The sequence below is a fragment of the Zootoca vivipara genome, chromosome 10 (assembly GCF_965207765.1).
Source record: "Zootoca vivipara chromosome 10, rZooViv2.hap1.1, whole genome shotgun sequence".
Lineage (NCBI taxonomy): Eukaryota > Metazoa > Chordata > Lepidosauria > Squamata > Lacertidae > Zootoca > Zootoca vivipara.
Window position 1 is genome coordinate 38,846,942 of NC_142593.1, and position 16,419 is coordinate 38,863,360.

Here is a 16,419-nt window from a genome sequence, read left to right on the forward strand (position 1 = left end):
CTTTGTGCCACATCTGAAATGGTATCCTGAGTCTGCCCTGATTGCCACTATCATTATTATTTATTGAATTTGTTATTCGCTGATTTTCCCCAAGGCAACCCAGAGCAATTTACAGCCAAACAACTAAGCTATTTTTTAAAAAATATTCATTTTCTATAAACACAAACCACCATACAAAAATAGAAAAAACATACAAAAACATGCAAAAAACAAAACAAGCAAATCTCATATTCATATCATACTTTTCTTAACCTCTTTGGGTGACTTCCTTGAGTTATCTGAATTTCCATTTTAATCATCTTTAGCAGTTACCAAAATTAAAAAATTATACCATGTTAACCGTTAAATCCTTATCCAAAATTACTCTCATTTTATACTTTCTAATATCTTTATACACTAAACAAAATCCCTAGTTCTACACCGATAGCCTATGTCAACTTCCAAAAGAATTCCTATATCAAATATTACAATATTTTTCCAAATATAATTTAAATTTCTTCCAATAATCTTCCACCGTTTCTTCTTTCTGGTCGCGGAGTGTTTCAGTCAGTTTGGCAAGTTCCATAAAATCCATCATCTTCATTTGCCATTCTTCTATGGTTTGTATCTCTTGAGTCTTCCAATTCTTGGCAAGTAATAATCTCGCAGCTATTGTGGCATACAGAAAGAATGTAACATCTTTTTTGAGAATTTCTTCCCCAACTATTCCAAGTAAAAAGGCTTCTGGTTTCTTAATAAATGTGTTTTACAACACTTTTTTCAACTCATTATAAATCTTTTCCCAGAAGTCTTTTACTTTGGGACACATCCACCACATGTGGTAAAGGGTTCCTTCTTTTTCTTTACATTTCCAACCATCATATTTTCTCTCAATACATTACATGCTGTAAACTTAACTCATCCCAATCTTCCAACATAATGTTATGCCCAACATCTGTAGCCCAATCCATCATTACCGATTTCACTTGTTCATCTTTCATATGCCGTTCCAGCAGTAAATTATACATCTTAGAAAGATTTTTTGTCTTTGTATCTAACAATTCCGTTTCCAATTTGGTTTTCTTTAATTGAAAACCTGTATTTTTCTTATCCAACTTATATACTTCATTAATCTGATGATAGTGTAACCAATCATTTAATTTATCTTTAAGCTGGCCATATGATTTTAACTTCAATTTATCATCCACTTCCAACAGCAAATCTCTATATTTCAACCACTTAGTTTCCATATTTAACCTCTTGTGTGCTTTGGCCTCCAAAGGTGAAATCCACCTAGGTGTTTTCCTTTCTAACAGATCCTTGTATCTGATCCAAACATTATACAATGATTATATTATTGTACATACATCTGATTATATTATTTTTAAAATCTTTGTGTGCCTTTATCTTGTCATACCACAAAGTTGCATGCCAACCGAATACATTATCAAAACCTTCCAAATCTAACACATCAGCATTTTCCAGCATACACCATTCTTTCAACCAACAAAAAGCTCCTGCTTCAAAATAAATCTTAAGGTCTGGCAGCGAGAATTCCCCTCTTTCCTTCGAATCCGTTAGTAACTTGAACTTAATTCTGCCAGAAAAATTTGGACAACACTTTTTGCCATTCTTTAAAACATTTTATATTATCAACAATAGGAAGTACCTGAAATAAGAACAACATCTTTGGCAATATATTTATATTACAAACAACTAAGCTATTGGCCATGAGTTGTCCATGGGACACACTTTTTTATTTTTTATTTTAGTCTGAGATCCTTATTCCTTTGTGGGCATCCTTCTGGGTGCTATATGCCAATAGTGAGTGTGGCCAGAAAACAAGTGGATGGAGCAACAGATGTGTGGCTTTCTCTTGTATGGTAGGCTGCATTTCAAGCATGCAAAGGCCAGAGGTTGCTACACATATCATAGGAGCCAACTCCTAGGGGCAGTGGGAGCTTTGGCCCCCACAATAAAATTATTGAGGAGGCTAGGCCCCCACAAAGTTGATGGGCATTCCCTTTCAAATAGTGTTTGTGCACTGCATCATGTGATCGATTAAGTGGGTTGGGGCGGGGCTTATCTGGGCCAGTATTACACTAATAGTCTGAAACCAAAATAAGCTTTAAGATAAACTTGCCATGGATTCCTAGCCCTGGTCATTAATATCTAGTTAGTGTTTTGGAAAAAATTCCAGGGTGAGAGACTACTCAACAGCCCAGCTCATCGGGGTGCAAGTCCCCTGCAGGTCTATGCAGTCAGTAAAGTTCCAGCCAGGTAATTTGGGGCAAAACAGCGGTCAGTAGACCACAATCTTTATTGTTGCGCAACAGGTCCCCACAGGAGTAAGAACCCCTAGCATGGGGTGACATCTTCTTTTAAAACTTCCCTCTTTCCCCCAGAATACACTTCGAGCAGCATCATTGATACACCATCACTACATCACGAGCAGGTCACAAATGGGGCCGGGTATACAAGGCTTACACAAGTCCAACCTTAGGTCACTTTATCAGACACCTTTCCCAACACCTCTTAAGTACCCATAACCAAAAGAACAATAAAACTCTTTACATATCCTTGTGCTCAGAACTTGTCTGGAGGTGGGCTTTCAGAACACCTGACTTGCTCAACTGCCTCTGCGGATGTCTGTTGTTGCCCCCTTGGTCACTCCCTGGGTGGGGTGCCGTGTATGTGCTCTCACGCTCGGGGAATTATGGCAGGATGCCTTGTTCCTGCTGCCTACAGTGATTTCCTACTTCTTGGTTCATGGAGGGAGGTGGAGCCCAAATTCACCTTTCTTTAAAGGTTAAAATGGCATTGGAATGAGGAGAGTCAGTTAAAGTATGGATTTTCTACAAATTTATAAAGCTAGGTATTTTCCCTGAGCTGTCAAGTCAAAAGGATATACAGTGGTACCTCGTGTTGCGTAACCTCCAGGTTACGGAATCTTCAGGTAACGTCCGCAGCAAACCCGGAAGTGTATACTTCTGGGTTTTGCCGCATGCTCAGAAGTGTGCCTTGTGCATGCGCAGAAGCGGCACCTCTAGTTACAAGGTTTTTGGGTGCACACGGCAGCCCGAAATGAATTAAATCCGTAACCAGAGGTACCACTATATTCAGGCATAATATTTGTAACATTGTAACAACTTTAAAGATGTAATTTGTCATTCCCGTAACATTAGTTGATTAGGCTTCAGTTTGCTTTACTCTACTGATTAAAATCAGTTCAACCTTTGGCCTATAGCAGGGCATGAATCATAATAAGTTAAAGTAAACATAAGTCAATTCATAAGTGAGATAGAATAAACTTGTTCTTTGTGTGCTGCTCTGAGAGCCTTTTCGGCTGAATAGCAGGGTAAAAATGCTTTAAGCAGTTATGATGAAGAAGATGGAAATAAAAAAATCAACAAGCTTAAGTTATTTATCATTGTTTTTAAAATAAAATTACTACAGAAAAAGAATACGTTTATGCACTGCACACATGCATTGTAATTTAGGTGCTATACTTTTTAAAAGTTACTTTATATTTTCATGCAGGACTAATCCTGCAATCCCCTCATCTACAACTTCAATACAACTATGTTGCTTTTGTGAGTTATACAAATAGAATTGGGCTTAGCTTCAGTGTGACTTTGCAGCAAATGACTTGAGATCCAACCTTAAATGCACTTCTTGGGAGTAAGTCCTCTTGCCCTTTGTGGGATTTGGGAATAAACATGCTCAAGATCACACTACTACGTCGTCCCATTGAAGTTGCTGTGATTGGGAGAAGACCCCAGTGTGGATATTTTACTTCCTTTCCCCAGAACCCCCCCACCCACCCCCCCCGGCAATTCCTATTTTGTCTCAAGCTCGCCTTCTTCAGTATTCAGTAACTGATCTGTGACTTTTTGTTGGTTCCTTCACGGCAGGAACTTTATAGTGGTGGGAGAGACGGCAATATCCTTGCCTGGGTACCATCTCTGAGAGAGCCAGAGCCTGATGATACTTCTCAAGAGGTAAATAGCTTCTTAGTAGAGCAAGATGAGAACTAGAGCATCTGTACACAAGGGATATATTCTGTGCATGTGAGCAATGAAGTCATTGTAAGAAAGATTTCTCACTGACATGGCTGGGATGATGGATTGTAGCTCCATAAGCCTGAACAAGGTATCCATTCAGTTTAGGCTGCTGTAATGCAGGACCTGATACATCGTGTTCCTCTGCAGAACCATCATATCAGTACTGGATAATAGTTAATAATAATAATAATAATAATAATAATATATTTATACCCCGCCCTCCCCAGTGAGAGCCGGGCTCAGGGCGGCTGACATCAATAAAGTTACAATAAAACGTAAAAGAAAGAAAAACAATTGATTAAAATGCAGATTAAAATACAATTTAGATTTAAAAATTGTTTTAAAATGCAGCCTCATTTTAAAGTGGCCCAAATCTAAACCCAAAGGCCAGGTGGAACAGCTTCGTCTTGCAGGCCCTGCGGAAAGATGTCAACTCCCGCAGGGCCCTGGACTCCTGTGAGAGTTGATAGAAAGCATAGTATGGAATTCCAGGTCCTGGAATTGTGTGGAATCCTATATTTATATGTTGTTGTTGTTCTTTGGAATCCTATATGTTGTTGTTGTTGTTTATTACTTATACCCCGCCCATCTGAAATTAAAAACTTCCCTAAACAGGGCTGCCTTCAGATGTCTTCTAAAAGTCAGATAGTTGTTTATTTCCTTGACATCTGGTGGGAGGGCGTTCCACAGGGCGGGCGCCACTACCGAGAAGGCCCTCTGCCTGGTTCCCTGTAACCTCACTTCTCACAGTGAGGGAACTGCCAGAAGGCCCTCGGCAGTGAACCTCAGTGTCCTGGCAGAATGATGTGGGTGGTGACGCTCCTTCAGGTATATTGGGACGAGGCCATGTAGGGCTTTAAAAGTCAGCACCAAACTTTTAATTGTGCTCGGAAACATACCAGGAGCCAGTGTAGGTCTTTCAGGACTAGTTGTTCTGCCAACCTGATCCCCTCCCCCATTTTCCTTTTCTTTTTCCCTTTTGTATGAGGCTGCATTTTTAAATTTAAATTTAAATGTATTTAGTCTTGTTGTTGAGTTGTATTTTAACTAGTTGTTTTATATTTGGTGTTAGCTGCTCTGAGCCCGGCATTGGCTGGGGAGGGTGGGGTATAAATATAAATAAAATTTATTATTATTATTATTAGTGTTATATGGTCTTGGTGGCCTCTCCCAGTTACCAGTCTAGCTGCCGCATTCTGGATTAGTTGTAGTTTCTGGGTCACCTTCAAAGGTAGCCCCACATAGAGTGCATTGCAATAGCCCAAGTGGGAGGCACCACTCTGGCGAGACAGTCTGCAGGTAAGTAGGGTCTCAGCCTGTATACCAGATGGAGCTGGTAGACAGCTGCCCTGGACACAGAAATCACATGCATCCTAGGCATGCGCAAAGTACTGTTTTGCCCCTCCCCCCTTTGGGTTTAGAGAAAAGGTGAGAAAAGAGAAGACTTCCCAGAGTGAGAGACTGGGAGGAGAAAGGAAAGCTCCTAGGTGAGAGCTGGATCTACCACTGTCTTTGTGAGACAAAGCTTTTGAGAGAGGACTCTGCATTTCCTTTTCTCTTTTTCTCTCTTTTTTTGTTTTTATCTGGACTGGTTTCTTTTGTCTTACTGTCTTCTCTCTCTCTCTCTCTCTCTCTCTCTCTCTCTCTCTCTCTCTCTGTCTGCGCATGTGTATTGTTTACTGCCCTATAACCAGTGCTTATTTTCTTTAAAAAATGTTTTTGACTCAAGAAAATCACCATTTTATAGTTCAAATCAGGAAAAATAAATACAGTAAATGGACAAAAGTACAAAGATTCACAAAATGTTTCGGGGTATGTGTACCCCTGCGTCCCCCCAGGAAAAAAGCACTGCCTATACCCATATATTTCAGGTTGGTTCACAAAAAAAGTTTTTTAAAAAAAAAGAAAAAAGAAAAGGTGAGTAAGAGGTGACATGATAGAATCACAGAATTGTAGAGTTGGAAGCGACCCAAGGGTCATCTAGTCCAACACCCTGCAATGCAGGAATATCTTGCTCAATGTGGGCTAGAACACAAGACCCTGAGATTAAGAGTCTCCTGCTCTACTAACTGAGCTACTCTCAATCCTACGCATGGCATGGGAAAAGTGAATAGAGGAGTTTTTCTCCCTCTCTCATAATACAAGAACTCATGGACATCCATCCAATGAAGCTGAATATTGCAATCATAGAGTCAGAAGATTCAGGACAGAAAAAAAACAAAGTACTTCTAGTGCATGGTTAACCATAGAACTCACTCCCACAGCAGGAAGTGATTGCTGCAAATTTGGATGGTTTTAAAAGAGGATTGCAGAAATTCACGTCTCCACTGTCAGAAACAGGACTGGCTGGCAGGATGCTGTTGTGCTCTTGCTTGTGTGCTTCCCACAGGCATTTGGTTGGCTACTGTGAGAACAGAATGCTGGACTAGATGGAATTGCTGATGGAATCTTCTCTTCTTTTTTCCAGTTGCGGCCTCAGAAGCGCCTGAATCCTGCTTTTGAAGACGCATGGAGTAGCAGCGATGATGATGGATGAATTCTTAATAGGTTGTTGACATAAAACATTCAGCCATGCACAGTATTTTCTGAAGAAAGGATATTAACCCACGGGTCCAGACAACAGCCTTTTGTTTCACCTGTGCAGTGTTTCTTGTTTTAAAATAATACCAGATTTTTATGTTCCGTTTGCCACTTCATAAAAACAGAACAGGCCTGCTGGATAACATAATTCCATGAGTTCCTGTGGTCTGAGGCAGTAATGCTTCTGAATACCAGTTGATATAAACTGCAGGAGGGGAGAGGGCTCTTGTGCCCAAATTGCAGGTTTCCCACAGGCATCTGGTGGGCCACTGTGAGAACAGGATGTTGGACCAGAGGGGCCATTGGCCTGATCCAGCAGACTCTTCTTGTGTTCTTATCTGTGTTGCTGGACTCCAGTTCCTTTGGCTATTCTGGCTGGGGCTGATGGGAGTTTTAGTCCATCAACATCTGAAGGGTCACAGGTTCCCCACCTGAAACTAAAGTATTTTTGAGGATGTCCCGAGGCAAAACTCTTCAGTTCTTAAGGAATACTGCTTCAGAATTGTAGGTGATCAGCTGGCAAGAGTTAACTAATCATTTTGCCCCCAAGGCCTTGTGAGGAGCATCAGAGCTGCTAAAGGGTTAAGCAGTCTGCTGTGACGTCTGGCCGCTGGGGGAGGAGAAGGAGGGAGGAGTAAATACGGGGATCTGTCTTTGTTCTCTGTATGCTGTTGTTAGTTTCGTTTTTCAACCAGGGCAGCCATGGAATGCTGCAGTCCCGGGAAGGTGATTTATGCTTGTAAATAAAGACTTTAGCTTAGAAGAAGAAGCTGTCTTGTTCTGATTTATCAGTGTGCTTGCTCCTGCGTGTCTACACAGCTTCATGGTGCAAATGAGAGAGGCTGCATTGCTTTGCCAACATGAATAGAGCTGCGCAGATCAGGAAGCGGGCTGGACTTTTGTAATGATTCGGCAAAGCCTTAATGGCGCTGTGGGTTAAACCACTGAGCCTAGGGCTTGCTGATCAGAAGGTTGGCGGTTTGAATCCCTGCAACTGGGTGAGCTCCCATTGCTCGGTCCCAGCTCCTGCCCACCTAGCAGTTCGAAAGCACATCAAAGTGCAGGTAATAGGGACCACTCCGGCGGGAAGGTAAGCAGCGTTTCCGTGCGCTGCTCTGGTTCAGCAGAAGCAGCTTTGTCATGCTGGCCACATGACCCGGAAGCTGTCTGCAGACAAACGCTGGCTCCCTCGGCCTATAGAGCGAGATGAGCGCCACAACCCCAGAGTCGGACACGACTGGACCTGATGGTCAGGGGCCCCTTTACCTTTAAACCATCATAGGCCTTACACTTTCTTGAAGGCCTGGCATCTGACAATTCTGACATAGTTCAGATTCTAAAACAATCAAAGCTCAAAAATACTACTCACTGTCAAAAAATGAGCTTTTCTAAAGCACAGTTAACCTCCCAATGTTACTCTAAAGTAGTATCATGGTGAACTATCTCTCCCAGCAACTCAAGGTGACAGCTTCAGCGCCTTCTTCATCTTCCCACTTCTAACCTTCAAAGATGAACATTGTGTACTGTTTATTGGCACTGCTTATTACCTCTATTAGGCAGGCAGTAAGACATACTGTGGAGACGCGGGTGACACTGTGGGTTAAACCACAGAGCCTAGGGCTTGCCGATCAGAAGGTCGGCAGTTCGAATCCCCACGACAGGGTGAGCTCCCATTGCTCAGTTCCAGCTCCTGCCACCCTAGCAGTTCGAAAGCACGTCAAAGTGCAAGTAGATAAATAGGTACCGCTACAGCGGGAAGGCAAACAGCGCTTCCGTGTGCTGCTCTGGTTCGCCAGAAGCGGCTTTGTCATGCTGGCCACATGACCTGGCAGCTGTACGCTGGCTCCCTCGGCCAATAAAGCGAGATGAGCGCCGCAACCCCAGAGTCGGTCACGAATGGACCTAATGGTCAGGGGTCCCTTTACCTTTATCCTTTAAGACATACCATATTTTTCCATGTATGAGACGGCCCCGTGTATAAGATGCCCACTATTTTTGAGGACTCCAAATTGAGGAAACACCCCTCAGCACTACTCATGTATAAGACAAGCCCCAATTTTAAACCTAACCTTTTGGTTAAAAAACCCCTAGTCTTGTACACAGAAAAATACGGTAATTGAAATCTCTATGCTCCGCATACAAGTCCATTTAGATATGGGTCCTTTTAAATAAAAATGAAAAATCAATTTTTATTAAATTTTCTACTACATTAAATATTCCAAATTATACAAATATCAATTAACCAATTAATCGAAATATTCTGCCAAATTATTAAAAATTTAGTCGGACTTCCCATGCTTCAGATTTGGAGGATCTGATCATTTTATAATTTACTGCATTTCTAATCATTATAATCAAAGCCATTTCCAATAATTCTGTTGTTCTGTTGTTATCCTTCAATCTTCTTTTTACAGCCTCTGAGTTGTTCCAACAAGCGAGTTTAACCAAACAGTATGTGATTCTCTGTGGATTTTATGCCTATGATTCCCTTCCGTAGGTTTGCAATGTCTCCTCACACGCTGGTATTCTGCCAAGTCAGTCCAAGAATCCAAGAGTCCTTTCACTGCTGGCAGCCGCCATCTTCAAACAGTCCCAATAAATCAAATCCAGGCCTCTGTTTGATAGTTTCTCAAAACTGGTTACATAATATAGTCTTTCCAGGAGAGATTTGCCAGATCAAAACTGGAAGCACACATCTAATGTCATAATTAAGGCTCACTCCCCCTTCAAATGTTATCTGTAATTTGGTCTTAACTCCAACATGGCAGATTCCCCAATTAAAACTGTGTTACATCCAATAAACGTCTTGACAAAGCTCCAGCAGATAATGAGATTTGCTTCTCTTTGATGTCAATGATTTAGGGAATCTTTAATCAACTCCCAAGCAAGTCTGAAAATAAAAGCCTTAATAGTTTATATTTTCATTTCCACACAGTTTATATTTAAAAAACCATATTATATCAACAAATTCCCAACTTTCCAGTCTCGCTTGTTATTTTTGCCATAAATGGTTCTTCTAGGGGGGTTTTGTTAAGTAAAATAATAAGGCACAATAATAAAAGCATCTCCCCCCCCCTTTTCCGTTCCGTTTCAACATACCAGTCTGTCTCTGGTGTAATCTTTCTGTCTTCAATTCCATCTTTTTATCTCAGTGGCTGGGCTGTTTTTGCAGAGTAATTCCTCCCTCCTCGTCTGAAGCATGTCCAAAACTTAAATCCAATAGCGTCCGGGAGAGCCGGCTATCTCGGGTGCTTTCCATCCAGTGCCCCCCAACCCCTCCTTCCTTCCGAATTTGGGACCGGGTTGAATGGGCATATGTGGATGAGACTGCATCTTCTCCGGGAAGATTTTGGGAGGCTGCTTACTCCCATAACAGCCTCTAATTAGCCATTGATAGTCGCAGCGATATAATGCTCAGCCATCTTCCATCGCACCTCAAGCGGCAGTCTCCATTTAGATCTGGGTTCAAGCCTGAAATATTTCTGTCTTGAGAAGTTCCCGGTGTATACAGTAAATTTGTTTACATTTCAGAATTGGCTGAAAAGCATGGTTTTGTGTTGTACACTGATTTTGTGTTGTAATGACTGTCAGCCCACTAGAAGTGGGAATGTGCAGAAGTGTTGCATTAACCAACTTGAAAAAGGAAAGACCTTTTGCCAGGGTACTATTGCTGTCAATGCAAGCAAGAGCTATAGTGTCTGGCCTCCCATTGTGCTAGGTGCCTGTCAGCTATAGACCTGCAGCACCTGCTATTGTGCCTTGCAGTGTGTTTGTTCCTTGTACAGGAAGGTGCTGCATCAGAACTGCAATGCAACCACAGTTTGGAAGCCAGCAACCGGGTGTTCTAATATATAATGCACTTAAAGTTTGGGAGAAACACTGTTAAATTATATATAAGTCTTGACCTAATATTACAATGCGGATTAGCTCAGAGACATGCGGATTTGAAATGTGGCCAGCTATGTAAACCAGGGGTCAGCAAACTTTTTCAGCAGGGGGCCGGTCCACTGTCCCTCAGACCTTGTGGGGGGCCATACTATATTTTTTTGGGGGGGGAAATATGAACAAATTCCTATCCCCACAAATAACCCAGAGATGCATTTTAAATAAAAGGGCACGTTCTACTCATGTAAAAACACCAGGCAGGCCCCACAAATAACCCAGAGATGCATTTTAAATAAAAGGACACATTCTACTCATGTAAAAACATGCTGATTCCCAGACCGTCGGCAGGCCAGATTTAGAAGGTGATTGGGCCGGATCCAGCCCCCGGGCCTTAGCTTGGGGAACCTGATGTAAACAAATAAAAAGATTACACTTGCCAGCACAGAAACTCTTATTAGTGCAATTGTCACCTAGGATGACCTACCGTCATTTGCAGCTGCAGTTTAGGAAGACTTTGAAGTGCTTATTGATGGCTGAAACCAGTGGTGTTTATCCATCTAAATTTAACCTGTTTTTTCTTGTCAGCCTGGATTTTTTTCTTAATTCAGTGTAAGAAAGAGTTGCTTGCACCGGGCATGGGCATCTTAAGAGATCTCTCATTTATGCCAAAAACGTGAAAGAATGTGGACAGTTGAGAGGCATGGTATCAGTGAATGAAGATGGCAACGTACTGTAATTCTGTAGCGCCACTCCTCACTGCATCAAATCTTCCTTTAACCACCCTTCTTAATTGTTTGATGGTACTTCACATGCTCACTGCAGATGGTGACAGCAGTCACAAAATTAAAAGACACCTGCTTCTTGGGAGAAAAGCAATGACAAACCTAGACAGCATCTTAAAAAGCAGAGACAGGTGGACCATAAAGAAGGCTGATCGCCAAAGAATTGATGCTTTTGAATTATGGTGCTGGAGGAGACTCTTGAGAGTCTCATGGACTGCAAGAAGATCAACCCTATCCATTCTGAAGGAAATCAGCCCTGAGTGCTCACTGGAAGGACAGATCCTGAAGCTGAGGTTCCAATACTTTGGCTACCTCATGAGAAGAGAAGACTCCCTGGAAAAGACCCTGTTGTTGGGAAAGAGTTGGGAAAGATGGAGGGCACAAGGAGAAGGGGACGACAGAGGATGAGATGGTTGGACAGTGTTCTCGAAGCTACGAACATGAGTTTGACCAAACTGCGGGAGGCAGTGGAAGACAGGAGTGCCTGGCATGCTCTGGTCCATGGGGTCACGAAGAGTCAGACACGACTAAATGACTCAACAACAACAACAACAACACCTCACATTAGCATCTCTACATAGAGCATGCAGCTAACTAAAGAGTGAAACTTAAGATTGTATTTTGAACCTAGAGATACTTTAACTACCCCGGAGCTTTCAGGAGAGGAAGAAGGCCCTACCATGGCATTGAAGGGCATGAGATTATCAAAGAAGGATGAGACGATACATTTCCTGTTGTCCGATCTGTCTGCCCAACTAGATAGACTTCGTCAAGATCTGTGAAAATATTTTACAGTGGAATAGGAGCAAGTAATCGAGCTGCTGGAAGCCAGAGTTGACCACAAGGGAACCCAGTTAGCTGAAACAGCTAATGAAGCATTGGAGGTTGGCATCAATTACTCAACCAAAATTAAGAAGCTTTCAGATTTGACCAAACGGGTCGAGCTCCGTCTGGAAGGGGCAAACAACAATTCCCTGTGGTTTAAACACTAAGATAAGGGGGCATTTTGGAAAAAATGAGGCCCTAGTTCTACTGTCTTTCATAAAATGATGGTTTTACCAAATTCTACTTGAAACCTCACTAAATGACACAGATTTTGAGAATCCAAGCAGCAACAATCACGCCAGAGCCATAGTAAAAATTTCCCACCTTTCAGTGAAAGAAGCCATTTTGAAAAATATATTTTTATTAATTTTCCAATTAAAACCAATTATATCACATTTATTATTTCAAATTATACACATATATATATCAATCAAACCGAATGTTATGCCAAATCATCTAGAGAATTTTTTTGGATTCCCATGCTTCAAGAAATTGGGGATTCCTTGCAACCGTCCACTGCTGTCTTTTTTCTAAAGTTCAAATCGTCTCTCCAAGTTCATAATAATCCAGATCTTCCCCTTACAGTCACATAGATGTTTTCCACTTTCAACCGATTGTTTCCCAGCTGCTGAGATAAATATCAAACAAGGTTTCACAGATGTTCTTTCTCCTGTGTGGGTTAATCAGTCCAGCCTCCCCATAAATCTTCTTAGTCTGGAGCTCCCTGTTGCGTCGAAGCAGCGCCATCTTAAAAAGCTCAAATCACTTTCGTTTTCTCTCATAACCATGTAGATTAACGATCTTTATAAAATTTACAGCTTTTCCAGGCAGAAGACCCAAACATCAAACCATAAACTCTTGGTAAATTAATGGATCTCCTTGCCCTATAGCTGAACTTAGCTTCAGGTCGCTGCTCCAATTCAAAGTGCGTCACAGCTCATAAATCCTCCAAACGCGTCCAGGCACTCCTTCCGTCCAACTAGGGGGGGGGGGCTTTTCTCATCGGCAACTCCACATCTTTAAAAAATATGCTCAGTAACAACAGTTTATAAAGTTCAACTCACACAGTCTTTTGCTTCTCTTTCACTCCAAACAAGCCAGGACATCGCGTCTGGGAAGGTACGAAGTAACTCATATGAAGAAAAAAAAAACTCACTTCCCTTATCGCTCCGTCCCCATCAATCCTTCTTCCAGATGAAATACAGCCTTTGACTCCTCTCCCTCAGCAGCATAAATTTCTCAGCAGTAAACAGCGCTTCTTCCCCTCTGTCACAGATGGGGTGTTGGCTACTCCCGAGTAAGCACTCCACACATCCTCTGGATTTTCATAGTTTTATTGTGCATGCTATATACAGTGGTGAGATGTCTCAAATCATGTCTGCTCTGCATGGGGCAGAAGCCCACAATGGCGTCTCGTGGGCTCTGACCCCCCTTTTAAGACTCCAAACGCCCCTCCTCCTTGCTCTATGGGTCCTCCGTGGTCCCAAACCAGGCTCCTGAGGTGCCGTTCTCTCTCCTCCCTCCTTTCCAGCCCCTGCTGAAGCTAGCTCCTCCCCTGCTTCCCTGCTACCAACCTGGAGCTGAGCCACCAGGACTCTGCAGAGCCCTGGACCCGTCTTAACCCTTCCTGTTCCTGATTTGAACTCCCAGACTTGCTGCTGCTCTCCCATCTGGTGGAAGTAAGCAGAGTAGGCTGCTCTCTGCAAGCCCTCTCTCTTACACCCTCCTTCTGAAGTATGTCCATAGATTTAAGCCTAATTATCTTCTTTAACCATGGAAATCCCCGCCATGCAGATTAGCGTCCGGGAGTCCTGGCCCTCGTAAGTGCTTTTCAGCCCAAGCTCCCCCCACTCCATAAACAGTCGGAGTGGGTCTGGGGGCATCGCGGGCCAGCGGCCCCTCTCCGTAACCCCCGGAGAGGGTAGGGGGTTGCCATTTACTCCCCTAGCAACCGCCAAATTCCTTACGAAGGTCAGAGGGATGGAAAACAGGTCCGCCATTCCTGCCGGCGGAAACCGGAACCTGAAAGAAGCCATTTTGAAGCTACACACCTGAGAAAATCTGGAGTGGGGAGGAAACCATGGCATGATTCTGCCTGATTTGTGGCCTGTGACCCGAAACTAGGAGAGCTTTCAAGCCCTACACGGAGCAATTACAGAAGGTGGGAGCCCTATTTCAGTTACTAGTGACAGTACACAGTTGAAATATGATTATTTCCTTGCTGGTTATAGATGCTGCCATCCCACTCTGCATGGAATTCAGAGCTCACTAGTGAAATTCAATAAAACCATTTTTACAGGCTTGAGAACGTGCCCTAGTTACTACTTATTTTTAAAGGAATTTTATGTTTCCCATATAAATATTTTTTTTAAGTAGGACTATCATGAAGTGCATCTAGGCAAGACACATCTGAATACATCAACTGAACAAAATTAATTGGAATTCTAAACAACACAAAAGGAAAGTAATCTCTGCAGCATTCCTTTGATTTGCATCCATAATTTGCTTTTTCTTCCTCTTTGAATTGCAGCAGGGCACCTAAAAAGATTGAGCAATACAGATATTACCTCTGATTTCATATCACCCCATAAATAATATTTTTTTATTGTTTGTCTTCCTCATTTAATTGATGCATGAGCAAATAAGGACATGGGCAATACAGGTCCAAGTCAGGTTCACAACAGTCAGGAGATTAGATAGCAGATAAAGCAGAGCACTGGGACAGAAATTGTGTTTTTCTTCCAGTGAGCTGGAGCTTCTTGACCCAACCCCTGACCTCAGATGACTGCTATCAGCTGTCTTCACCCAGAGGTGCCATCTCCCCCTCAGGCTTTGTACTTCTTTTGCCTCAGTGTCAGAGGTCAGAATCTCCCTTGGTGCAGACAGTCCTCCTTTAGCTTCTTCTGGGAATCCTGGCTCCTCACCCCGATATTGAGCCTAATTCAGGGCTTCATGTAACGATGGGGCCTTCAGGTCGTCCTCTGATGAGGAATCTCTTAGCTGGGACATGGAATAAACTAGTTAAAAGAGTGCTTCCAGACTAGAGCTGTTTCACTGTGCCGAAGGAACACTCCTGTGCAATGAAGTGGAAGCAGCAGCGCTTCTCATGTAATACTTCGTAAGAATTGTAGCCCCACAATGTCCTGTGTCCAAGGCAAGGGTGCACATTCTCCCCGTGGCCTCATTAAGGGGGCTAAGCCTCTGCAACAGATAATTACAATAATTATTTTAATTAAATATGAATGAATTGGTGGAAATAATTGTTTAAATTAAATAATGAAAATTTCCAGTCCCCTGAGTCCCCTGCCTCTCGGTGTTATAAAGAAAGCACAGTGAGTCTGAATGCAAGATATCATATTTGCCATCTGAACTAGAGGGTAAGCAGGGTCTTGTTGTTGTTGGCATCTGTCTGTCTCACAAGACAATGGAAGACTTCAGGGGTAAGGTCAAATGGCTGGAAAGTTACAGCATCTGCTATGGCTGAAGAGAAGAGAGAAAGCTGGGTCAACCTTGGTTTACTCAACAGCTACAGGTGTTGCTTTCTCTTCCCACGTTCTTGATATGAACTGGTTGCGAAGACATTTGCGTGATTCTGGTTTGGAATGACAAGAGCATGGGAGTCTTTGGACTATTTCCCAGTAAGGCAACAGGAATGCCCTGGGGCTTGGAGGAAAAGAAGAAAATCAAAAGGACAGTACGTATTCGCAGTTTAAATCCTACCAAAATCAAGGGAGTTGCTGGGGTGGGTGGAGAAAGCTGTATGGGGGAAGTAGATTAGTATAACTTTGTCATGAATCATGCCCAAACAGCAATATTTTTATCCCTTGCTGCCCTGTGTGTGAGGCAGAATAACTTGATTGTAAGGCATTTAAAACTGATGTACAGTACTTAATACATTAAACATGCAGCTTTAGTGTGAAGGTCACATTTGACTGAGACTGTGAATGGAAAGGTTATTCCTCCTTTGCTGCAAACAGGTGGAATTTCACCATGGCTAGTGCTCTTCAGTGTGTTCATAGAAGGGTTGAATGAATCCATTGAAAGTAGGCATTTCTGATTTGCAGAGGAGAAACACTCAGGCTGCTGCTGTCATCAAAAAACCGAGGAGACACGGAAATACCATGTCCCTTTTCTCCACCTTCCTTCCAAGCAAGGGAATTAAGACAATAGAGAATGTGTCTACCCCACTGTCTGCTATTGCCAAAGCAATGGTGCCAGAGGTTACGTGCTGCAGGGAGAAATGGCATCTGGGAACTGTAATTTGGTGTTGCAGCTGAAGACAGAGCATAGAACGCGTAGAATGT

The 16,419-nt window shown here is 42.6% G+C and overlaps 1 protein-coding gene across 4 annotated transcripts in view; it reads left to right on the forward strand.

The window, feature by feature from the left end:
• ERCC8 (ERCC excision repair 8, CSA ubiquitin ligase complex subunit) overlaps positions 1–7,389 on the forward strand; it is a 40,998-nt gene extending 33,609 nt beyond the window's left edge. For 3 of the 4 annotated variants that reach the window (XM_035100363.3, XM_035100359.3, XM_088652879.1), the window contains 2 exons: positions 3,894–3,980; positions 6,511–7,389. In XM_035100363.3, coding sequence (XP_034956254.1) covers positions 3,894–3,980; positions 6,511–6,579 — 156 coding nt within the window. In that variant the 3' untranslated portion in view covers positions 6,580–7,389. The remainder of the gene's footprint in view (positions 1–3,893; positions 3,981–6,510) is intronic. The other variant, XM_088652878.1, reaches the window with a different exon arrangement.
• Positions 7,390–16,419: the final 9,030 nt, after the last annotated feature.